Below are 26,651 nucleotides of genomic sequence, written 5' to 3'. Positions count from 1 at the left end.
GTGCTCTGTTTACACTTTTTACACTTTAAAGGTCACTTCACTCGTCATTAAGATTACATAATGTCCTCTATTGGATTATGGGATTGGGTCAAACTTGAATTTATTTATTGCGATTACAAGGACGCTTTCATCCCTCCACTATGCCATCACTGTATTCTCTTAAGTCTTTGTCGTGCTTATTCTTTACCATACCCTGTTTATGGATTGTCAGCAGCAGTGTAGCCATCGTAAAGTTTCTTAGGTCTTTTACCCTGATTACAGAGGCTGTGTATATTAAATACCTGACAGTTAGGAAATCAAGTTGTTGTAGAAAGTCAGCATCAGCTAAAGTGCATGTAAATACAAGAACTGATGACATGATCTCAAGGTAAACACTGAGGAATCTTTGCTGTGATGAAGAAAATAAAATCTTAATTGCCCTCCGAAAATAAATCACAAAAGCTTAGTGTGAGCCTTCAGCTAACACACAGGGTAAAGGAGAGGGCAGGAGAGATGGTTGGTTTATTGCACAACCAGGCAGCTCGGTCACAAGCTACGAAAACCCAAAACCTTTCGGCTGATGCACAAAAATATAAAAGATGAAGCAAGACGCAGACCACAACCTTTTGAGGATCCTGCGTAATTGGCCCAGTCTCAGTATTCTCCGGACCCAACCAACTACTGCAACAAACAAGAATCACAAGTGGCCACTGCTCCAGAGACACCTCTGATCACCTCATTTGGATCTTGGCTGGATGTATCTGGATGCATGACACCATGTATGCCCAAGGCCACCAAGAGTAAAATACTCAACAAATAAAACCATGATTCCCTTGCATAAGATGCTTAATTATCTTGGAAAAGGTTAATACCTGTGGAAATGCACACACACACAAACACACATACACAAAAAGCCAGACTGTGAGTGTGAAGCCGACATCAACCACTGATTGCCGTGATACTATTTTGTGTTTAGGCTAATTTTACTTCCTCTGGCGAATTGATTAATCATTCACTGGCTTTGATCCAATAACAACCATAATGAACAATTGCACACTGCCCAGCCCCCGGGCTCAGAGTTTTTTTGTTTGTTTGTATGTGTGTGTGTGTGTGTGTGTGTGTGTGTGTGTGTGTGTGTGTGTGTGTGTGTGTGTGTGTGTGTGTGTGTGTGTGGCATTGACAATCACCATCGGCGCAGGTGTGTCCGGTCCAGCCGTCGGCACAGATGCAAGTAAAGCCCGTTGGGTCTTCCACACAGGTGGCTCCGTTAACACACGGGGATGACAGACATGCATGTTCCACTGATTAGAAGAGAAAGATGGAGGCAAGACAGAAGAGAGAAAATACATGTATTTAACATAATACAAATTTGAAAAAAAACTTTTTGGAATGAAGTCAATTAAAAGTTCAATACATATTGTATACATTTAGTTTTTTATCCCAATGCCACAAAGTGTTATCTCCCTTCTTTTCTTACATTTGGGTAAACAAGCAAATGTGGATTTAATTTCACCATCTTCTGTATCCACATACAGAAGTTAAATAAACTTTTCTTTTTGAATCCTCCCTCACCAATGTCACAGTTGCGCCCTTTGAATCCTTCCTGGCACTCACACTGGTACTCGTTTGGCTCTGTGTTGGTGCAGGTTCCGCTGTTCTTACAGGGCTGGTGGGTGCCACAGTAGTTCAGATCTAAAACCATGAAAAAAGTCAATAATAATAATTTATGTTTTGAATAAATCACACTTTGAAGAAAATATGAAAGAATGACGATGCAGATTGATCATGGGTTGCTTCAGGTTGACTTTGTCTCAGGTAAAGGGCAAAGCGCATACACGCACGCACGCACGCACACACGCACGCACACACACACACACACACACACACACACACACACACACACAGCACAGAGGCCGAAGTGCATCCAGATCGGCTCAGTGTGCTGACTGTGCAGGCCAGTAGCTGCAGGGCATGTTGTCAACAGTATTGAGGCTGATTAAAGCTTTGCTTTTTCTAATGATCTCCTGTGTGTCCCCAGCCTCTTTGTCTCAACACAGCTCTATACAGAAATTTTTCTGAACACAGAAAAAGTTCAGGACCCCACCTAGGCAAGAGCGCCCAGCCCAGCCCCGCTCTCATTCCCCTTACCCAAGGCTATCAACTTTCCTCTGCACAATACAGCGTCCCGTGGGCACTCGTTATGCTCCCATGGATCCCAGCTCCCACACTAGGAAAGAGGTGGGGCGGGATAATGTTGGAGAAACTTAGCTATAGTTTGGTGGTGGTGGAAAACGTTAAAGTCAGTGAAGCCCTGAGGGAGCTGTGTCTTAACTCATAAGGTGTGAAGAACCACGCCTGACAAACAAATATACCGCACACACAAGGTTTTCCCTTTTTCTGTCTCTCTCTCTCTATCTCTCTCTCACACACAACCAAAGTGAGGGCAATGCATGTCTGATAACCTCAATACAAAAGACATTTGGTATGTGTACGAAGGGAAACAGATCAACAAACAACTACAATGGACTTCACGTATCTGACCTTTGTCACACAGCAGTCCTCCCCAGTTGACATCACACACACACTGCCAGGGTTCACTGCAGCTGCCGTACACACAGCCGGGGAACGTCACACACTGGTCGCAGAGCGGGCCCTTCCAGCCATAATGACACCTTAAGATGAAGACCGGGAGAGAAAAGAGGAGATGTTTGTTTGTATCATGCTTATAGGGCTGATGGTAACTGTTTAGAAGCAGCTCCATAACTTCATGTGCATATTGTAGCTGCTTTTGCTGTTCAATTACCTTAACTGCTGAAGGATTAAAATTGATTTTTATTGAACGTTGGAACTTCTATTTAAATAGCCTCTTAACCTGTTGTTGCTTTGACAGTATTTGCTTAAATTACATTTGCGCTAATTCTAACTTCCTTTAGGTTTCACAGGTCATAATGAGCAGAGATCATTGCTCTGGCAACGACTAGGCCTACAGCGATTTAAGAGTGGAAATGGCCCCATCAGTGCAGGTTTGCCCCCAGGCACCTCCCTGCTGCTGTAGGATTTCAGACCCATTGTAGACATCTAATCCGGGCTAAGGTTAAAAAACAAACAAAAAACTAAAAAAGCACAATATTGACAATGCATTCTGACCCCACCAGGAAGACTGGGCAACATCTGTCAATAATGACTGGAGGAAGAGATTGTTTCAAGAAATTACGTCAGGCTTTAAATCACTGTCTGTAGTGCCATGTGTTACACTACACTGTAATGTATTGCTAAATTCTGGTGCAGTCTGGTATTGACTGATGGGCTGAATCTGCCTCACAGAGCATTCTATAACGTTGTGACTTAATACTTTTCTTAAGCATTCCTATGACTCACTTGCATTCTCCAGGTTCATTACAAGAGCCATGGACGTGATGACACCCCTGCTTACACACAGCTGTGAACAAAACATACACACAAGCACACGATGAGAGATATTAGATATGAGGAAACAGTAACTCTGGAAGAGAAGAGATCCGCAGTTTATTTACTGGGCATTATAGACCAATCAATCAATTAGACTTTATATGTATAGCCTTGTTCATACATCAAAGAGCTTCACGCAATAAAAACCACTACCCCCGCCACACAGAGCATTAAATGAAGTTACATTTAATAAAACACTCAATAATAACAGCACTTATCATAAATCTAATGGATTTCCATTGAGGAAATAACAGAGGCAAGGATGAGCAGTAGATATAAAGAAAGAAAGGTAAAAGTGCAACATAAAATAAAACAATACTGAAAGAAAGTAGATGTATTAAAGTGATAAAATAAAATAAATCATTAAAAATGAATAATAACACTTGTATTTATTTTATGTATTGTGTCGGTATGTGTGTACTTTTGAGATAATTTTTCAAGCGTACAATAAGCACAAATAAAATGAATAAATAACTTAAGTCAAATCAAAGTAAAAGACAAACTATGAAGGTATGTATTGCATTTGCATGATAAAATATCAACATTCTCTGCCGTCCCCATGTCTTCTGGAAGGCTTTTCCAGAGACATAGACCATAATAATTAAAAGAACCCTCCCCATGTTTTTCTTTTCTTTTTCTGACTTTAGAGACAATAAAAAGGCCACTAACAGAAGGATACCTGAATTTAGACCAGATTAAAACATCTGAATAACAACAATCTTCTACACGAAACGACCCCAGTTATCACCAATTATACAAACACACAACTTAACAAATGTTGGACAGCTGCTGGAAAGTGTTTCCTCTGACTGAGGTTACACTCCCTTGTATTTGAGTGTGGGATTATTTACTCCAACAGTTCATTTTTCCAGGAGGAGAACCTGAGTCTGAACCCCCCCCCCCCCCTCCCCTAACTTCATCATGGTCATTAACCTGCAGGGGGTAACAGAGGGAAGCTAATTCTTCAGACTTCCTGCTTCTCTGCAGTCCAATCAGCGACCTGCTGTGTAGGAAGTTAGACGAAGTTAGGATGTCCGTAAAAAAACTAGCAGCATGTCCTTCAGGGTTCCAATGGTTTCCACTCTGGTTTCCTCCATTTACTTTCACCATCGCAGCGGCCTGATGGCAGCGCTCCGAGGTCATACAGTGAGGTCGTCCAGCTGATGAGTCACAGACTGACCGTGAATAACCACCCACAACACATAAACGGCCACAGAAGCTGTCTGTAGTTACTGTCAGTGTAATGAGTCCTAAGAATGTCATTAACAGTGGTGGATGTTTGTTATTATGCAAAAAAAAAGTGTGAACAATCATGTGGATCCTTGAGAGTGTCAACTTGGTTTTAGTCTATCAATTAAAGCTTATGACACTAGTCTGTGTGAAAAATGTATTTGAATAGCCCTTAAACACAGTCATACATTTCAAAAGGGCTTTGGAGGCCAACACTAGGAAGGAAAGGAAGGACGACCCTTGTGGAAAACGCTTTTAAGAAAACCTCAGAGATGATCACTACAAAGAAAACCCCCTTCTAGGGACAGTGGGAAAATAAATGGAGAGCAAAAACTCATTTTTTTTCAAGTCAACCTAAGGCAGATACTAGTGCAGCAGTTGCACTAGTCCCCCAAATACACACGTACTACCATGTTCTATTTTGTTACATTGTCTACCTGTGCTGTGCTAGCTGTTCCCCCTGTTTCCAGTCTGCATGCTAAACTCAGATAGCTTGTATCTTCATATAAACCGTGCCGGCATGAGTTCATCTGTAAGAAAGCGGAATCAATTTTGAATCAACCCTTATCAGAATTGTCAAACAATTTCTTTCAATATATATTTTTTGCTTTTATAAACATGGTTTGTAATCTAATTGCCTAAAACTGGAAAACACATAAAGTTATGATATGAGCCACGAAGCGCTGTGTGTCTTAACCAACCTCCTCACTGTGTACATGAATACATTTAACTTTCCTCTCTCACCTCCTTTGCACTCAGGTCCTGTCCAACCCTCCATGCAGACCTTGATGCCACTTGGATCACAGTTGAAGTGACCGAAGAAGTCATCCCGGACCCTGCAGAACTTGTTGCAGAAGGGGCCGTAGTAGTTTGAGTCACAGCGGAAGCGAAGCCGATACTCCAGGCTGAGAGTCCGTCCGTGGTGCCTGTATGTCTGCCACTGTTCACTGGGGTTCAGCATGGAGGAAAGGAGGACTCGCTCAATCAGCTCACCTGAGGGTAGGAAGATTCAGGTTAAGATGCAACACAACTTGATCATTTCGCCTTTAGCGGATGGGACTGAGGCAAACCCGAGAGGAAAATTTTTTCGGTTCTCTACCAACTCCTGAGGGAATTGTAACGTCTCTTTAGCTGCTAAATGCTTCATGTGCTCATCAGCTAGTAGCTCACAGTGCCAGACCGCTGCCTGGTGCTGAACAGATAACGTACACTGAACACCTCTGCCTGCTGCTGGAAACTATACGCTGATGAGACAGAGCAAAACATGTGGCAGTGAGGATGAAGCCCATAACACCAAAATAATGACTGCAGGTGAATACATATCAGTTTGTTTTTCACTCCTTTCACACTACATAATTAAAAAAATATTATCAATATATATACTATTATAGCGCAGCTTTAAACTTAATTTTTGTGTGTAACATCAACTTGTTCGAGATATTTGGCATAATATTGGATACCATGACAATCTGATATCTGTGTTTTCCCGCTCCAAACAATCATGTGAGCCATGCATTTAGTGTTTTTGGATAAATAAGTTTTCAGCAATTCCACTGAGAACAGGTTCAAAAGAAATATAAGGTGCAATTTCATATGTATCTGATCTTCAATATTCCAAGGAGTTACTACAAGACCAGGAAAAAGGAGGTGGAGGTCTGCAGAGAGGAGAGGGCGCAGCCTGAACACCAGACAGGACCAAATGAGGCCCTGAGGCGGCGGCTAATGACCCCCAGAGGGGCTTTCCCAGGCACTGTCATCCCCAACTCAGTTTCTAATCTCCTATGACGGGGTATTAACACACACAAAGCACTGCGAATGTGTGTGTGTGTGTGTGTGTGTGTGTGTGTGTGTCTTAATGTACATAGTTGTGTTTTTAAGAGATGGTGGTGAGGATAAATGGAATGATTTGCGGGATAGTAACCCAGAAAAAGGAAGCCTCATTGGAAGTTAGTCAGTGATGGGGAGAGGGTATGAAGTGTGTGTGTGTGTGTGTGTGTGTGTGTGTGTGTGTGTGTGTGTGTGTGTGTGTGTGTGTGTGTGTGTGTGTGTGTGTGTGCGCGTGTGTGCGTGACAGACAGAAGCCAACAGAGCCAAAGAGGAAGGGAGGCAGCTATTAACGCACACACATAACAAACCGCCTGATGGTGAGATGAGATCACTGTGTGGTTTGACACAAAGGAATGAAAACAGGGCACATATTGGGTGGTGTGTTTGTGTGTGTGTGTGTGTGTGTGTGTGTGTGTGTGTGTGTGTGTGTGTGTGTGTGTGTGTGTGTGTGTGTGTGTGTGTGTTTAAGAGAGTAAAAGAGGAGTGGGAACAGAGTGGAAACTGAGAGCCCAGTTAGATAAGCCGTCACCCCGTTCCAGCACTGTCCCCTGGCCGTAGTCAAATCCGAGTGTCCGGTTCATTGCGCTTCTGCAGTGCATATAATGGGGATTTCATTATTGTATGACTCTGGCATGTCATCGCCATTACTTTGCCAGATGAAGAAGAGAAGAAATAGCAAGGAGAAGAGGAGAAAAATAACCACATGATCGGGCAGCACAGCAGGAAAGGTGTATAACATAGTCCAATTTCCTCTCTGACGTGATTCGATGAGATGGCACAATTGGTAGAAAGATAGATAAGATCATTTATTTGAAGAGGCAAACTGTATGAGAGAAAGATGGAGAATAAGGCTCAAAAATATGTTGGTAAGAAGCAGCAACAAAAAGCAACCTTCAGCTGCTTTTGAAATCACACTTCACAGAGGAGTAAAGAGAATGTAAGCAGCAGACACACCTGGGACTGTTTCTGCAGGTAACACTTTATATCTCCGTCTGTGGCCTCAGGTGATTGTCCCCCCACTGCCTGCCACTGGGAAGTGCTTTCCCTTGACAGTATAGCTGAGACAGCACTGCAGGAGAGCAAAACGCCTCCTTTTGACTTTTCCATATCACCTGAACTGAAGAATCCACATAGTAGAAGTATGGAAACCAAGAGATCAGCAGGACTGTGTTTGCGTCTCCCCCATATTTGATTTATAAGGGTGTATTTCTAAGAGCACACAGAGTTTTTGTTGTTTGGTTTCAGCGTTGATTCAGAAATTATTCTCATGTGTATAAAAACACTAAAGTCTAAACATGTGTTTTGAGTTTTATAACCCTTCTCTTATTGAATTTTCCGTCCTTTCGAGGCAGTGGTGGCAATTTTGTGGCTGTGAGAGCTATGTCAATACGGTTGAAGAACGGGTGAACACAGCAAATCTGCACTGGAAACGCCACTATAGATATGTAAGGAAGAAAACAAAGGCAATGAAACTTCTGCTATTTCAAAGTAAATTCTGGTTCATTATAACAATGTACCTTCAAAGTTAATGATACCCTAAGTGGTAGTGCTATTTTTTTAATCTTTGGTCTCGCCAATGGATTTCCTTCCACCAATCCACAGTTGGTGGAGGTAAATGTGCAGAGGAATGTGGCAAACATAAATAAGAGGAGGACTGCTAGTACTGTATGGTTTCACCTTCTTCTAAAAATCCTATCTTGAAATGTTTAATGACAAAGGATAGACATTCAGCAAGTTTATATACACGTTTTGGTGAGAAACAGTGAGCTTTAAAATGAAAAGATACCTTGATCTGGGGAGATGGCGACATTGCTTAAAAGATCAGGCAGGAAAATAAGAAGGAAAATATGACTAAACAAGATTAAAGAGATTTGAAACAAACTTCCAAGGGTTCCTTTTGTCACATTTGCCACATTCAAACCACAATCTGCAATGTAGATTTTTTTTCTCTAGCTCATTTTGACATGTTTCACTACTCAAAAAATTTTCAGTTCAATGATACAGTTCAACAGCACTACAAGCTGTTCAGCCTCCGTACTGACCAGACTATTAAATCAACACCTTTATTCAAACAGGTAATCGAAAGGGAACATTAAAACCTTCATGAAGGTAGAATTAATTTCAGGGCAAATAAAAAAAGCCTAATTTAAAAGAGGCAGCTCCAGAAATTATTTTTGTGAAATGGGCCCGAGGTTAGCCAAACTGCTACATACGGAGTTCAGTGAAAGTTTAAACAGAAGATGGCTAGACTGTTGGCGTGTTTACAATCCTTAGATCTCAGCAATTACATTAGGATAGTGAAATGTTATCACATCCAATTAAAACGAGGACCAAAACTATAAGACCAAAGTAGTAATAAACTGTGATATATCACTCAATAGACAAAGGTACGCTCCAGGACAGTAACACAAGCCACGTTTAATCTACACAAAACTCAGCGAAGGTTGTACAGTCGGTGCTCAAAGGACATCATATTTTCATCACTATTTTCCAAGGACTGTTTCAGAAGGTAACAGTCATGCTTGGTAATCCTTTCTGATTAGCAGCCAGGTCCGATAAATCCGTTCAGACTGCTACAGGACGCCCGTGTTTTGGCAGAGCTAAGCTGACCGGCTTTAGTCCCCAATACAAGGGGCTTGCAAAAAAAGACGTCAGATAATGCAGACAAGACGTAAGAGCAGCGCTGGAGGACAGGAAGAGACTAACACAGTTAAGGAGAATGGATCTCTGGAGCAGTTCCCAGTTTCTCATTATCTCAGTCATCTTTTGGATACGACTAGGGACAGTGGGATGAAAGGGACCATGGTGGCATGATAGGAATGAGGAAGGCATAGGAACATCTGTCTCCATCTGTGTATTGTGTATTGTGTGTGTGTGTGTGTGTGTGTGTGTGTGTGTGTGTGTGTGTGTGTGTGTGTGTGTGTGTGTGTGTGTGTGTGTGTGTTAATACTTTTTATAGCATGCGGCTCACATTCCCTGTCATGGAGCTTTAACTGATTACGAGGGGAACCAACAAGGAGACAAGCAGGAAATTAAAGGGTCGGGATAAAAAAGACCTTCCAGCTTCGTATGTTCGCAGCCGTTAGTTTTCACATTGTTTCACCATGTTGAACCACACATGACTCGTAAACAAGTACAGTACTTAGGGTTGAGTTTATCTCAATGAAAATGTTGCTTGTCGAGAAGGAAACATAAAGATAAGATGGATATGTTCTCTTGGGAAAAAAGGGGGAGAATAGGATTTCTCAGGTACTTCAAAACACAACATGGCACCCAGACTGCCCTTGAGCTTGTTGGAGTGCGGTCAGAATTTTTTCCAACCTGTTTCCAGTATTTGAAAAATCTATAATGATGCTCCAACATTTTAGTAATTGAGCTGTTACAACACACTGAGGAGGCAGTGAGTTGATAATATAATGGATAGACAGGCATACAAACACACAAGCTGCAGCCTCACCTGACTCTGATGTGTCGTTATCAAAGTCCAGAGCCTCCAACACCAGAGAGAAGGACTTCTGTAAAGAAAACACAGAGAAGGCATCCATCAAACATGTGCCTAGTGTGTGTGTGTGTGTGTGTGTGTGTGTGTGTGTGTTTAGTCAGATTTATTCAATTTCTCTTATTAACTGTTTTGTTACATCTTTTATCATGAAGACCAATTGAGCAGCAAACCAGGAGGCAAAGTTAACCCCTGTACATTTTCTGTGCGATACAAACAATATACTATGTGAGTCATCCTGGGATTCTAGGCAGAAAAAAATGGAACCTACACAAATTGAAATAAATGTAGTGTCGATGTATAAAGTAGCTTAAAATAAAAACACTCAAGTACAAGTACATCAAAACTGGACACAAACAAAGTACTTGACTTAATGACCTATTTCCATTCCACCTGTGTGAAAAGATGTGTTTCTATCGTTGCCCTCAGCCTCACAGCATCGTTGTGACTCACTGCCTGAACAAGCAATGTCTGCAGCTGAGTGCTCATTCACTTGCAGGTACCTCCACCCGCAGTCATGCGGAGAGAGTTCAATTTACTGAACAAACTAATGGACCAGGTGTGATGCTTTATTGTGTTCTTTTTTAATGTCTGACAAGTCTTTGTGGTTTGCACACACACACACACACACACACACACACACACACACACACACACACACACACACACACACACACACACACACACACACTGGTTAATTAGGAACAGAATAATTCTGCATGTAAAGTCTATCTATCTAAATCAAAACTTTTAATACAATTCAGAGCCTTGTGTTGAGGTAAAACAAGTCCTTACAACCCCATCCTGCAGTACCCACGCAGGGGACGAGGTGGACTTCTTCCAATGATGACTTTGAGCTCACAAAGATATCACACTCTGGAGAGATAACAGAGGACAGGTGTTTTTATCTTCTTCCTGCCGCTTTCCCAATGCATTTGTTCAACCTATAGATCAGCGATGAATAATTCAGTCCAACACAATATCTTCCCTCCCTTCCTCCGTGAAACACACCAACGCCTGACATGCAAATCGCTCCACCGTGTGCCTTGTGGGTAGGCTTTCTCCTAAAGGGCTCCATAGATGTGCGGTCACGTCTTTGCTACGAGAGTGTATACTGCCAGAGGCGGGATGAGAGAAAGCAAGGTGCTGAGGTAAGGGAGGAATAGAAATAGAAAGCAGGAGCCGCACAGGAGGTGAGCGAGGTGTGAAGTGAGAGAGAGATGGATTTTTTGGAGGGAGGTTAAAGGCGGGAGGTTGGCAGCAGCACTAGTATTAGCTGGAGGCAACACATGGGGAGAAGAGAAGATGAAGGGTTGCAGTGAAGGTGCAAAATGTCCAAGGGGGGAAAATTGGTGTGTCAGAAAGCACTGAGTCAGGTATTTGCTTTAAGTGGAGGTATATACAGAATATCTGCACTGCAACAGATGGGAGGAAAAGGCCAGAATAGTGACGGTATAGAAGGATAAAAAGGACTGAGAGAAGGGGTGGATAATCACACAGAGAATGTAAAAGAAAAAGGGCAAAGAAAGGTGAGAGGAGAAGAAGTGTGGCAGCATAAAGATTTGCAGGAGTTTGTCAGATATCCAGATATCTGACAGAGAAAGAGAACAAAGAGGTTAAAGGGATGTGAAACAGGGCAATGAGATAGAAGAGATTAGTGGAGAGCACAAACTAAAAGAGAGGTGATAAGATAAGAAAAAAGGTTGGAAGGGGAAGAACACACATGCACACACACACACACACACACACACACACACACACACACACCCACACACTGCTTAAAAGTCACAATTCTAATTAGATGTGCCGGGCTGAGGGCTCCCAGCCAGTTCATCAAGGTCAGCGTGATAGCAGGTAGCCCACAGACTGACCAGTCATTAAGCTTGGGCTTAAAACTCTCACCTGAAGTGATGTTAAGTATTCATGATTTTCATCTTTCCACTATAAAATCCTGCAGTTGATTATTATACAATTTGTTCCATATAGAATCAGTGGTAAAGAAGTATTCTGATACTTAACTTAGGACTTATAAAGTCCCAAATCACTTATAGTTTCAGAGGTAAAATAAATACTTTTTCTGTATCCGGCTGAGGTGGAGTTAACTAACAATTAAGTTAGATCAAGTTGGGTCCCCATGGTGAGGGTCGTGCAATGATGAATGAGAAAGGAAGTGACAGAGTCAGAGTTATAATAAAGTATGGTAGTCTATACTGAGGAAATGTACTAAGTTACTGCAGCAGATCGATAGACGTTCAGCTAATAAAACATTGTTTCAAAACAGTTATGATGAACTGTCTACTGCCTAAAAAGGCTCACACACGCAGCTTTACGTCACTGTTGGCCTGCTCACAGACCTCTTAGCCTTATCGTGGTTCCAATCGCCCTCCCTCTTCCCTCCCCCTCTCCTCACCCTTCCTTCCATACACTTTGTGCACCTCTCCCTCTTTATGCCCGCACCCTCTGCCAACTGTCACGGCAGGTTAAGAACTGTCGGAGGTCCAGCCACTTTTTTCTTTCCCTTTTTTTCACCTCTTCACCCATACACGCGCACAGCCAGGTAAGTCATGATATTGTCATCGATACAGGAAGGGTGTATCTGAGGTAAGCCCTGTTGCAAAGGTTGGGGTCCTGTCTGGCGTCCAGGAGGGGTCAAACCAACCACGGTTACTGAGTTAAAATCACAACAACAATGACTGATAAGACTCTGAGTATACGTGTGAAAAGATTAAGAGAATCACCAACAATAAACCACTTCCTGGCAACCTTTCCAAAACCGACACCCACACATACACACACGGACACCATAGAAATTGTTTTGCAACCACTGAGTATGTGATGTCAGGGAGGCCCGCGGCCATTAGAGGCCGGGAGGAGGCAAAGTGACCTCACGTTGAGAAAAAAACAACAACTCGCAGACGGAGGAAAATCAAACAGTAAACATCACAAAGAGGGGGCCGATAAGATCGCAGACAGGGGTGCAGTGATATTTTTACCTCGTTCTGACACAAACAACATCTCAATGTTGTCTGTGCCATTTGCGGAGATAATGGCCAACGTGATGACAGCGAGGGGAAATGACATAATGGGAAAGGTGAGCAGATCATTATGGAGGAGATGTAGAGGAGATTGGCCCGGCAGAGGACAATAGTCCTTCTCAAAACAAAAACTGAAACATACAGTTAAGACGGAAAAATGTTCTTCCTCTATTTATACTTCACATTGGAGAAACGGCAGACTAAAACTAGAAACCTTTCATATGTTCTCGACAAGCTAATGGTTCTATGGATCATTCCCATTTAAATGTTGGCACCTTGGCTCGTGCATATAGGGCTACTGAGTGTTACCTAAATGTTAGTTTTGGGGTAGTTTTCACTTTTGTTGGTCAGTTTGAAAACAAAGAGGCAGACAGTAAACATGGGTGTGACATGCTACAGAGGTCAGCGGCAGGAATTGGAGCGGTGACGTTGCGGAGATGTGGTATGCACAGGCAGTAACCACTTGATCACGAAAGCGCTCCCGATTAATATTTCTTAGAAGATGAATGACAAGGTCACAATCTCAACATACTTATTATTTAGTTAAAGGTGTAAGCGATATATTTATGTTAATATTTATGTTAAATCGCTCTATATTTATACAGTGATCACGTATATAGCATGCACGTTTCATAACTCCGATCTCTCAGTCACCCGCTCTGCATGTAATCGGCAAATAAACTTTTCTGGGATCCCACAGCTGATATCCAATCAGAAGAGAGAACGCTACAAACCGGCACGTCTCACTGCCGGTGCACGTGCAGAGCGACAGATAGGAGAATGGTTATGCGCTTACAATAGCGGAGCAGGTAAAAATCCTTCCCAATGTCTGTTTTGATGGTTTTTATCATGTTTTATCGCACTTACAGATCTGAGATGATGCTAGTTAACTCGCTGCTTGAAAACCGCAGTGCATTAATGTGGGGACGCTGGGACGAAGGAGGAGACTGCTAACTGCAGTCACTGACAGGAAGTTAGCTAAAATAACCATTTTGCTTACAGCACCTTTAAAATGCTACAAGCTAATTGATATGCTTGTTTATGTTACCAATTGACTATCAACTAATTGAACCCACAATCCTTGCCCAAAGCTGTTTGTGTTAACTTATCAATGCATAAGAGTCAAGGGGAAACAAAAGGAGCCAAGTTGAATTTTAATGAAATACCAGTTGTCAAGGACATACACTGCATATTTATTCCATATTTGAATTAGTTTCTGTTTAGAGGACGCTCAGTCAAGAAACACTCTATTTTGCACATTCAATTTTGTTTTAGTCAGAATAGATGTAACCTGAACCATTAAAGCCTTGCTAGCCTTGTATCTCTCTTGTTTATTAATGATTATGTTCCAATGAAATGCAGTGTGATTGGGGTTCATTTTTAGCTGAAACCCGTCTCCACGCATCAACATCGGAGCCTGATAATATCTCTGTGAGCTCAGGTCAGTGACTGGGGCTCCTCTACAAAAACAATTCACTTTCAGACACTTAGGCTCCTCACTCTGATGTTTGCTAGGAATGGTCTGAGCCTGACATTGAAAAAACAAGACAACATCAAAACAGGGTGAATTAGTGATAAATGGCCCCTTCCCTCAGGCTGGAGGCTGTCTGGTCGCTTGGCCCTGTCCCTTCACCTCCAGCCTCACACCAGTCCAACAGTGTTAAAGCTAAGGATTAGAGCAGACTTTGCTCATTCAGACCACTGTGATGGCATACCAAATTACATTAAAGGTGCAGTGTGTAAAATCTGAATATTACATCAAGGGGTAAAGGTTTTCGATTGCAACACTCCCTTGGTAACCACTCCCTTTTGAAACAGAAGATACAGTGGCTTTCAAGGACAATAAGCTAGTTATTAAAGGTGGCATCATCCACCATTGCCTCAAGTCTTTCCACAATAGCAATTGATGAGGAGAAGATAGTTATTTATTCTAGTACTACTACTTCTACGTCTTCCAACCGGTGCATTTCCTCAGGAGTCAGGACACCCAAAAACGCAAATGGCTATTAGGTTGGTCCATTCTGTGCTACTGTAGAAACATGGCAGTGCAACATGGCTGCTTCCATAGGGTGACCAGCTACTATGCAGCTATAAAAATGCTAATTCTGAGGAAATAAAGGAAACAACCACTTTTAATTTCAAGCATATACACTAGTTAAAACATACTTGTGAATATTATATTCCATTTCTATCAAGTCAGTTCTAAACACACACTGCACCTTTAAATGACAAAACTTGCTTCTTTACATCCTTCAAACTCCTAGCATTGCCTCTGGTTTCTCAGCCTGACCCCTCACTCTCTCTCCCTCCCTGCCCCCTATCGGTGCCCCTCTCTCCCCCCTTCCCTCCATCTCTCCCTCTCGCTGCCTCAGACATGAACAGGGTAGGATATCCCGACAAAGCCAGGCTGTACAAACACAGCTCTACGACAGGAAGAGCTCCCAGCCCTGAGAGAGGAATTTCCCCTCAGAGCTCACACACTAATGCGTATACACACTCACACGCGCACACAACCACACACCCGCATGCTGGTGCACAGGCGGTTCAGACACACAAACAGGCATCAATTATTACCCTGGTAGCAATCTTTATTTTTCCATATACTGTACAATGCTTCCATTCATTCAGCCCTGAAAATATTAGTGTACTTTCAATGGAGACTGTGGGCATGACTGACATTTATCATTTTAGACAACAGGATTCGGTGCTTTAATCATTTAACAATAGTTTCCCCGAAACTGACAGAATTCATAATACTTTATATTACTGGTCTGTAGTTTCCAAAGAATAAATATGTTTCTTGTAGAGAATTTCCAAAATTTGGCACAAACTAGAAAGAAACACAGATTCACGGAAATAACTAAATCATCAAATGAGTCAACACTGACAAACAGTATTATCACATTTAAGTCAATATTTTGAACTTGTTGGCAACATCTTATTTAAAAACTAACCCACAATATAATTATTTTGAATTTGTGTTTCCGTGACAGACAGAAAAACAAAAGAGCTGAGGCTCCCTATGAAGCTCCATAAATCTGAGGGGAGCTGGAAATTCACTTGATGATTCTCTACAAGTTCATCACTACAAGTGACACCTTTCACATTGGTTTCAAAAAGATTTCTATTAAAGACTTTAATTCATCTTTAATTGATGTTGAATGGTGTATTTGTCTCATTTCACATGTTTGCATGTTCAGCTCACCTGCAGTCCCAGTAATAAACTAGAATTGATTAATTGGATGACTCATTTTATTTTGGTCTTGCCACACATATAATCATTTTCCTTTTCCCTATTAGCCATGCAGCATTTATGTTTCCTCATATACGCATATGACATGTACATTTTCATGTATACGTCCAGAGCAGTGCTCACTTAATGGTGGGAGTTGCTGTTTTAAATTAGAAATGTATTGGAGGTTAAAGAAAATGTATGAATCTTTATTCTTTATTTCTTATATCTTTAAGCTCTATTTTAATTATATAACAAACAGTATTGTTTGAATTTTCATAGTATACTGTATATCCTAATTGAATGCCTCAAAATAAAGGAAAGCCTTCATGCAGTAATTAAACAAATGCACTTAAGCCTTAATGCACACATACAACACTTAACGATAGGCACAATAGACACGTGCACACACACACACACACACACACACACACACACACACACACACACTGACATTTGTTGTTTTCAAATACCTGCCAATTTTCACCCTTTTACATCGGAAAGCTCAAGTAATTACAGACTTGCACATGTACAAACACAAAAGACAACTCGCATTGAAAAACACACACACACACACACACACATATATAAACATGCAAACGGTTGTCATGAGAGCAGCTGTGCCTGAGCCTGATTCGATGGCTGACACCTCACCTGCACTACAAATTAGTAGAGTAGGTAACCACAGTAACAATGCCATTACTATTCCAGTGACAAAGCTTACATCATCGTAATTGCATACAGTAAATATGAGAGTAAATGGATGTTTGAAGCATGTTGTCAGTTTCATGTTGTGTGTATTAGACTATAAAGTCAAAAAGCTGAAAAAGCAATACACTTTCAGATTGATTTTCGCTCCGCTGAAGAATAAAATGAAAGGTTATCTGGCCACTGAGGCTCCCCGCAATCTAAGGATCCTCCTGTCAAACATGATTGTTGAGTTATTGATTGATTCTTGGCTGAAAACAACAAAAAGAAAGAAAAATCTATCTCAATGGATCAAGGAGTTGCCAGGGGAGAGGAGAGGGCATGAGACAATACATTAGTGCGTATTTTCAAAAACTCTATGCGGATATAAGCCAATGTCGGCCATCTCGGGTGAACACACACACACACACACACACACACACACACACACACACACACACACACACACACACACACACACACATACACACACACACACACACACACACACACACACACACACACACACACACACACACAGTGGAATTAGACCCCCGGTGTGCAGCCGTCCACCACACCCTGCTCCTATGACCCCGTCCCTATAATTAAATGTCTCTGTTCTCGCCTTAAAGCCGTCTCTTCTGTTTTTCTTTCATTCTGGACATAATTATCAGTCTGCTACGTCCTCTCTTTGCCCTCACTCACCTTCTACCTACCCACCACCACCACCACCTCCTCATCTAGCCCCGTCTTGCACTACATTTGAGAGCTTCAACCCCCATTTCAATGTAGTTTGTGCATGACAATGAAGTGATAATTTATTATTCTTTATCATTAGATTGGTAATTTTGAGTGCCACACACACCTCTGTATCACTTTTGGAGACTCGTCTCTCAATATTGTCTTTTTGTCAAATATGGATTTGTCTTTGGGCATTGACCAATAAAATAAAACTAACTGTTTAGCTATTATTTTAAAGATGGTTTTGAAAAGTCCCTTAAAGAGGACCTATTATACTACTTTTCTGGTCTTAATTTCTTGTTTTACACTGCTATAGAGCAACCTGACACGAATCACATCACAAAAAACGATGTAGATTTTCGGGAAGCTCTTTCTCTTATTTTGGCGATCCAGCACATCCTGTCAACACTTGAGTGTGTGTGCTTCGGCAATCTCCGCTCCCTCCGCCTGTGCATCGGCCATCTCCGCTACCCTCCCCCCCCTCCTGCAAACCCCACTCCGTTGTGATTGGTTACCTTCCTTCCGGAACACTTTCAGTGGCGGGAAGCGCGAGCATGGACCTATAAGGGCGCGAGGCAGACGCGAACAGGGAAGTGACAGCATTACCATACATGGAAACATCCGCGTGGTCACGTCACAAATTTTTATGCGACGTCACAAATTATGAAAGGGTAGACCGCTTTGAAGACGTGACTTCTCGACTGGCTAGAATAGTGTTTAGTGCTCTGCACAGACACCCCAGACGGTCAGCAGGGAATACGTCGAAATGCATGTAAGTCATTATTTGATAATTTAGTATGGTTAAGCATGACTATGAATCATCATAACAACGTTTATAGGTCATAAAAGTCAAAAAGCATCATAGGTCCTCTTTAACCTTTACAAATTAATCTATTTAATCAAAACCATGATTTTTTTTGCCCTTAACTTATTCAAACTTAAACCAGAGAAAAATAAATTTTCATGTCATTCTAGGGAGTGTTTAATTTGGAAGACTTGTTATCTGAAGAGTTTGAAAGAAGAAATCCCTCTTTGGTGGTAAGGGTGACAGGGGATCCAAAGTTTTCTGTTCTTCAAGTTACAATTGTAATCTTTAAGTTACCTAGTATTACAGCATTAGTTGAGTCTATTTCTCCAGAGTAGAGGGGTGCAAAGTACAGTATTCCCCTCTGAAATGTGGTGGAGTAAAAAAGTCAAAAGTAGCATGTTAAGTATAGCTCAAAGTAACTTTCCCTCTCTATGCAGCCTCGCTCGCTCTCTGTCCGTCTGACAGTCACATTCCTACGGGGTTAATTGGCTTAGCCCAAACTCTGCGGCAACTTCAAACGCCGAGGAACAACAGAGGCCTCTTGACATGACAGGCCCTCTTCCTCCATGTCGCCCTGCCCCATCTCCATCCTGTCCTCCCGTCATCTCTCCCCCTCCTTTACCACCATCTGCCTATGATTCTCTCAACAGAGTGAGTAAGCCGTTATGATGACACACACACACACACACACACACACACACACACCTCCCCGTCTGCATCTGCATCTCCACCTAAAACACCTGTGCCCCACACTGAGTTCATCCACTAACCGCCCCTACACCCCTCCAGACTCTCACTTCCTTCTTCACTCGGCCTGCCCTCCACAGCGCTTACATCAACTCTACCCTTCTGCTCATTAATCTCTTTGTACCACCTCCCTCCCACCCATTTGCATCTACCCACACAACCCAGACAGACCTCATACCCTCCATCCCCCCTTCTTTCCGCAGGAAATTACCTTGTCTAGCCGCTAGATGTTTTACATCCACGGCTGCACTTACAGATAGAGGCCTTATGAGTCCGAAAATAAAACAAGTCTGCCAGTGGTGTGTATGTACTACAGTGTAGTAATTGTTTGTGACTATTAAGACTTAGTCTCTTTGATAAACAAATTGCAGTGCAAAAATATATTAATGATAACGGGATTTTATCCAGGAATTCTCACAAAGGTTTCATTTGAACTGTTTGAAATTAAATTGTATCAGAGAATTAACATTTCTGGTAAAAAAAACATCACAATCTCAGACACAGCCTCCTCTCTGTGTGCTCAGAGCTGGTCCTGTTCCAAACACTAAAATCCAAACCTTACAACGACAAGAAACAAAATTCATAAATCTTCAGAGCTCCCAATGGACCTAAGCGTGGCGGTCTTGATTTAGTGTGGGAGAAATATTGAAGAACAACAAGGGGAAGACAGTGAATCATGCCTCCGCTCGAGAAGTCCAAACATCAGTGGTGGAATGTATTTTCTTGTTTTGTTTCAGTTTCATAAGTCATGTGTAGGTTAACACAGGGACAATGCAATGGCTCAAAATGGTTTGTGGTTTGTTACTGACAACTCAGGCAACACAACAGACCTCAGAGGGAAGAGAAGGATTTCTGATTTCTGTGCTGCAACTCTTGCTTGCTTGCCCAGTGTAATCCACCGGGACGTGATGTGGCTGAACATCACTGGAGGGCAGTGACACTGAGAACAAATAGGGCTTCACAATGAGTGATGAGATTGAGAGAGAGAGAGATTGCTAGAGGGTGTGTGGGAGAAAAATGTTTAGGGAGGAGGGCAATGAGATATGACAAGATGAGAGGGAGATCGATGGCAAAGAAAGGAAAGTATTTGCTGCGATTACATCTGTCCTGTGTATCAATTTAAAACAATTGTTTACCTGCCATCTGCATTCAATGACACAATGACACCCAGAGGCAGGGTGACTGCACGTTCACAGTGATCATGTAAATCGTGCTTCCTTTGCCTCTTTTCTCCTCTAATAAAGAGACTCCTACTCTTCTATCCAATTTGCACACATATGAAATCATTAAAACACGCATCCCTTGAGACGTTTACCCCCCCGAGTTATTAACTTATCTCTCAAAAACACAAGCTCCAGATCCTGATGGAATTAACCTTCTTTGTATTCTGTGTGTTTTTGGGGTGGGTCCATTGAGAAAAGGTTGCAAAGAGAAAAGTATATGTCTGTGTGCGTGTGTGCGTGTGTGCGTGTGTGCGTGTGTGCGTGTGTGTGTGTGTGTGTGTGTGTGTGTGTGTGTGTGTGTGTGTGTGTGTGTGTGTGTGTGTGTGTGTGTGTGTGTGTGTGTGTGTGTGTGTGTGTGTGTGTGTGTGTGTGTGTGTGTGTGTGTGTGTGTGTGTGTGTGTGTGTGTGTGTGTGTGTGTTGGAGTGAGTGTGTGTGTGTGTACAAGCCTGCAGGTTTATTTGTATGAAATGAGATGTGCACAACAGTATCAGCGTACACACAGGTATGCAAGTCTGCGTAGGAGAGTCAATTAGGGGACAAAAGAGAGGAGAGCACAAACGATGGGAGGAGAAAGAGTGAAAGAGAGACTGGGGAGAGAAAGAAAGCTCCAACTATTCTCTTCTCCTTTCGTTTCCCTTCACTGACTTCCCCCTGTTTCGGCTCCCACACACCAGGAATGCACAGGTTACAACGACTCGTGTGTGTTTGTGTCCTGTATGGTGGTATAGCGCGTCTCATCTGATAAATTTCAGATGAGACGCGGTAAAAGACGGTAAATTCATTGGTGGGAAGTAACTAGACACATACACAGTATTTAAGCTAAATTCTGATGTACCTACTTGACTTTATACATTTACTTTTAGGGAAATATTATGCTCATCTACAAGATTTATCTGAGAGATTTCAAATTTCTTTCAAAGGTTTTTTTATTAAATGTTAGTAACAACGGAATTGTAGCACAGCGAGTACACATTTTTTCCCCTTTTTCTCCCGAAGAGAGATTTAAAATTTTAATTAAAAGTTTGAAGACATTTTTGGAGAAAAAAAAGCCTATTTGCTTTTTTGTCAAGAGTAAGATGTAAAGCTCGACACCACTCTTGTGTTTTTCAAGTACAGTAATTATGAAGATAATGAACAAAAGCGCAAACATTTTATGCATTTAGCATGTAGATAATCCCATTTTTTCAAGATCATGAAATAATAAACAAGTTATCACTAGATAACAGCATTAAAAAATAATTGCAATTACAGCTTTTCTCGGCTTCCATTTAATCATCTCACAACCTCTTACATGTATCCTGTGACTGACAGGAGGGGGCCCACTATTCTAAATTACTGAACCATATAAAGTAATTAGAAATAAATTCTCCACCTACATCAGTGAAATAATACTTAAAGCTTGCACTGATGCATCAGATTTGACAATTTCATAAAATATAATAACGTATCACTCAAAGTGTCTATTTGATGAAACTAGTATTTTTACATGGTTATAAGTCAAATAATATTTTGTGTATAGCAGACAGGGACTGATCGGAAGACTCTGACCACTGTAGTAACACCTGAACATATTTGCATGACGGCCTCACTTTGCATATTGAACTCGGTGCTCTGGGTGGACAAAATGCTTCTTGAAAAGAGCTGCCTTCTGCTGCCGAATACAATACAATGCAGATGAGAGCCTAGAGAGTCAATCCAAAACAGTAAACCTGAGAGTAACTGCAGTCTCTTTTTCGCAATATTAAAACAACTATTGATTTCAGCAAAAGTTATTTTTTTTCTAAATATATTTTTTGGCATTTTTATGCTTTATTGATAGTGTAGAGACAGAGTTGAAATGGGGCAGAGAGGGGAGTGACATGCGGAGAACGACCGCGGGCTGGAATCAAACCCGGGTCCGCTGCTGGCCGAGGCCCATGGGGGGGACGCCCTACCACCTGAGCCAAGGGCGCCCCCAATTTCAGCAAAAGTTACAGTAAATAGAAAGCTTTAATGCTTCTACTTTTACATTAAAAATACATTATAACAGAAATAAGAGATTTTTGGCTCAAACTCCTCTTGGCGTATGGATAATGAACATTGTGTCATTACATTGTGAACAAAGTGAGATAAGTTTATAGACTGCATATGTTCTTAATGTGCTGCGTGACCGTTTGTGATAACATGAGATATATCGGACTCATATCTATGCAAATGCTCAAGATAAATTCACCAGGAACAACCGGAGACAAGTCAAGAGGAACAAAAGTTTTTGTGTGCATTGAAAACTCAAAGAACACACACATTTGTGCACACAGTCTCAGTCCAATGTGAGTCTTTCCCAGGAACAGACAGCGATGGCCTCTGGCCATGAACCCGAACATGAATGGGTTTTGAGCACTTGACATGAGGATTGAAAACGGTGGGGACTTCACCCATTCATTTCATGTTAACTGATTTCTATAGCACCTTTCATATAGTCGTTTGTCACGGGTCGTTTTGACAAAAGAACAGGCCCTAACCAGACCTGGAAGAACTCTTTCTGAGTGACAAAAGATCAAGAAGCATCAGTTTCAGTTCCCACAATGTCTGGTAAGCGGTGGTCTTACGCTGCATGTATACATGCTGTATAGAGGAATAAGCTACGGTATGTCCCTGTACTATCAGCACCTGCTCATTCGTTCTGCACTGTTTACCTGGGTGCTAACTTTAGCTTTTCATTCATCCTCCTGATTCATTTATAGCCTTGTTCCTGACTTCTCTCAGATAAACAAATTCATCAGAAACTCTCTCTCTCTCTCTCTCTCTCTCTCTCTCTCTCTCTCTCTCTCTCTCTCTCTCTCTCTCTCTCTCTCTTTTGGCAGTTCGCTCTGTTTCCCTTCGTCATCCAAACAGATTCAGCAGTTAAACCACCAACAGAGAGACAGCTTGAAGAAATGACCTCGCAGTTATGAAGTCTTTGAACTCTTCCCATCTCCGCGGAGGCGCCGCAGCTAAAACATCCCAGACCGCTGAGTGTCTGTGATTGTTAAGCTGAGGTCAAAATGAAGCCATGTCCCTCAGACTATCTATAAGATTACTGAGGTCCACACACACACACACACACACACACACACACACACACACACACATTCCCCTGAAGAGATTAGTGGGAGAAAGAGAGAGAGAGAGAAAGAAAGGCGGAACAAGTGAGAGAGCTCACCTTTCCTCATAATGACTATGCTCACCTGTTCATCCCCTCACCTGGGGCAGGGGATAACCCTCTTGCCCTCCTCCACCCCCTCTACCTCCCAGAGATGGCCAGATAAAGCCAGTCTTTCAGGCCAAAATACACTGACGCCGTCCCCTGTGTGTCCCAGCTCTCTCTCCTCTCTCTCTCCCTCCCCACACAGCCCAGCCTGCCCCGCCTCGCAGCCGGGCCCTGAAACTGATCCTAGGTAGTTTTCCTGATGGAGAACTTTCACACACTCGTAAGCTGTCAATCATACACCTCCTCAATGTACAGGAGGGGAGGAAAAAACACACATACACACACACACACACACACACACACACACACACACATTGACACGCACACTAAAGCAAACGGTACACAGATAAGGGAAGGTAATTGGCTCTGGGACAGAGAGTCTCACAGGTACATCTGCTGATACTGATCAAAAAGGAGAAACATAAGACAGCTGTGTGTTACATTCATGTGTGTGCTCAGGTCAGTGTGGCTACATTAGGAGTGTGTGTGTGTGTGTGTGTGTGTGTGTGTGTGTGTGTGTGTGTGTGTGTGTGTGCATGTGTGTGTGTGTGTGTGTGTGTGTGTGTGTGTGTGTGTGTGTGTGTATGTGTGTGTGTGTGTGTGTGTGTGTGTGTGTGTGTGGTATCTTAAGCTTCACCTGGGATTTGTACAATATTAGAAAACATTATTACAACCCAATATGAATATAGTTAAACCACAAGGCCTTTCGTTGCCATTTCTGTAATACTTTCATTATGAGAAAGGAGTCAACCATGCTGGCAGGGATCAAAGAAAGAAAGTAAATAATGCTGGAGGTTTTCTGAGAAAACTAAGAAAGCAAAAAAAAACTCTACAATCTCTATACAAATTAGGGTCACTCCTGCTTGTGCTTTTACCAAGTCGTTTTAAAGGGTAAGGTTTGATTTAATATCATAAGAATTATGAAAACCACAGAATACTAATATTTGAGAGGCTAATTTAAACGGCTAATGGTTTCAGCTCTTATGTGTGATAGTGTATGTAAATCAGATAACAATGAAGAACAATGCACAATAAACACTAGTTTGGCCTTTCAATCCCCACTTTCTTTAAGCTTTTTTGTGCATAATTGGGGGGGAAAAAACTAAATAAAAAGAGCTTTGAAGGACTGGAGGAGGAAAAGGAAAGGTTGATTAACCAATCGATATCTCTCTCCTGGCCACACTTGCAAACTGTTGTGCTAATAGTGGATTGATTACTTTGCTCTTTAACGAGGACGCAAGATGGAGCGTCCAGCGGCGTGAGGTTTCAACCAGACGCAAATCGCTCGATACAACCCCAGAGGAAAGCAACGAAAAGACCAACTTTTTTTGTTGTGGAGAGAGGACTGATGGATAGGGGAAAAGGAGGTAGAGACAGAAGACAGTACACTATACTGTATAAATGCAGAAGAGGGAGAAATTGTGTCTCTGAGGAGATCAAGGGATGAAAAACATTACAGAGTAGAAGTAAAACCTAGTCAATTTAACAAGGGACACAAACAGATACTTTGATATGCTATATAAATGTAAAAAAGGGTTGTTTTCTCCATCCAGCCTCTGATTATTGTGTGTCTTTGTCTAGCCCTCCAGTACTTTAACCCCTATACACAGAGGACGACAGAAAAAGGAATAAAAGCTAAGTGTGAACTCTGACTCTCATTGTTATTCCACTCTCGCTGCGGTTAAAGTATATTGTCGTACTTGAAGCTTAGCCTGTTCCCTTGGTAACCATACTGATAACTAGCAATGCCCCCCGTACTCACTGGCCAGGCGTATTTGAAGGGAATGACAATGTGTCCATTAGTCCCATCCTCTCCTCCCCCTCCTCCTCCTCTATCGTGGCCTCGGTGGCGTAGCAGCTGGGTATTTCCTCCCAGGATCCCAGTGTTTCCCGAGCCGAAGGTGCAGGCTCCGGTTGGGGCGACCCGGGCCTGGTACTCCTTGAGGCAGGCTTGGAAGAAGGTTTCACACTGGTCCCTGGAGGAGCAGCGCTGCCCCTCGCTGGCCTGGAGGTCGCAGCAGTCGCCGCTCTTCAGAAGTCCTTGCGGGTTCTGGAAGTGAAGGATCTGAAGCTCGAACATCCCGACCGCACACACAGCCTGAGTCCACAGAGAGAAGAGGAAGAGGGGAGGGAGAATTATTATGTGTTATAAGAGAAAGCCAAAACGTCAATTCAATTTAAGGGTTTTTGCTAGAGTTACATGTGAACATGTGCAATTTGTCATTTTTTAACACTTAATATTTTGCATTGATTACACAAATTAAAAGTTGCAGCCAGCGATTCTGTAGAATGAACTGAAAAATAATCTGGTGTCAATACACAGCCTGCTATGTAAAAGGGTATGTAAACGAAGGGGGCCCACAACAGCTAGAAACATACTAGATTTAAAGAGCCTAGGCTTGCATATACACCAGATACGGACAAGTAGCAGATCGTGAGGAGATATTCCCAGATTTTGACAAAAAGTGATTTGGACAACAAGGATTCTCCAGAATCGCTGACTCCATCTTTATATGTGGTCTGTTTATTAGTGAGCTTTAGAGGTGCTGATATGCGATTTGTTTAGACAGACCCACTCTTCCTCCTCCTCCTCCCTTCTTTCTCTATCTGGGAACAAGCCGTAACGCTCCTGTCATTTCTCTTTCTGTGGCCATCAAATCTTTCCTGCATTGTTGCCATTCTCCCTTTCATCCGCCTCCCTTTCCTTTCTATGTGGTCCCTCCCTGTTTAAAGATGGGTGGAGAGACACACACACACACACACACACACACACACACACACACACACACACACACACACACACACACACACACACACACACACACACACACACTCCAGAGTTAACAAGACCCCTTGAGAGTCCCGGAGCACCAGGGTCAGGTATGTGCGTGCAAGTGAGAATGTGTGTGTGCATGTGTCTTTATGTCACTCTAGTAGAACGGGAA

At 42.3% G+C, this 26,651-nt stretch overlaps 1 protein-coding gene across 1 annotated transcript in view; it reads right to left on the bottom strand.

Annotated features, from left to right (window-relative positions):
* The window catches only part of LOC307248404 (uncharacterized protein), a gene marked incomplete at both ends in the record, with an annotated part of 39,705 nt that overhangs the window by 8,137 nt on the left and 4,917 nt on the right, over nucleotides 1–26,651 (bottom strand). Inside the window, 7 exons of the mRNA XM_080024802.1 lie at nucleotides 1,167–1,280; nucleotides 1,552–1,671; nucleotides 2,521–2,651; nucleotides 3,358–3,418; nucleotides 5,422–5,670; nucleotides 9,962–10,019; nucleotides 25,469–25,804. Of these exons, the coding sequence (XP_079880928.1) occupies nucleotides 1,167–1,280; nucleotides 1,552–1,671; nucleotides 2,521–2,651; nucleotides 3,358–3,418; nucleotides 5,422–5,670; nucleotides 9,962–10,019; nucleotides 25,469–25,804 (1,069 nt within the window). The remainder of the gene's footprint in view (nucleotides 1–1,166; nucleotides 1,281–1,551; nucleotides 1,672–2,520; nucleotides 2,652–3,357; nucleotides 3,419–5,421; nucleotides 5,671–9,961; nucleotides 10,020–25,468; nucleotides 25,805–26,651) is intronic.

This window comes from Ammodytes marinus (assembly GCF_949987685.1).
Source record: "Ammodytes marinus genome assembly, chromosome: 3".
Taxonomy (NCBI): Eukaryota; Metazoa; Chordata; class Actinopteri; order Uranoscopiformes; family Ammodytidae; genus Ammodytes; species Ammodytes marinus.
This window is presented reverse-complemented; position numbering and strand designations above follow the sequence as displayed.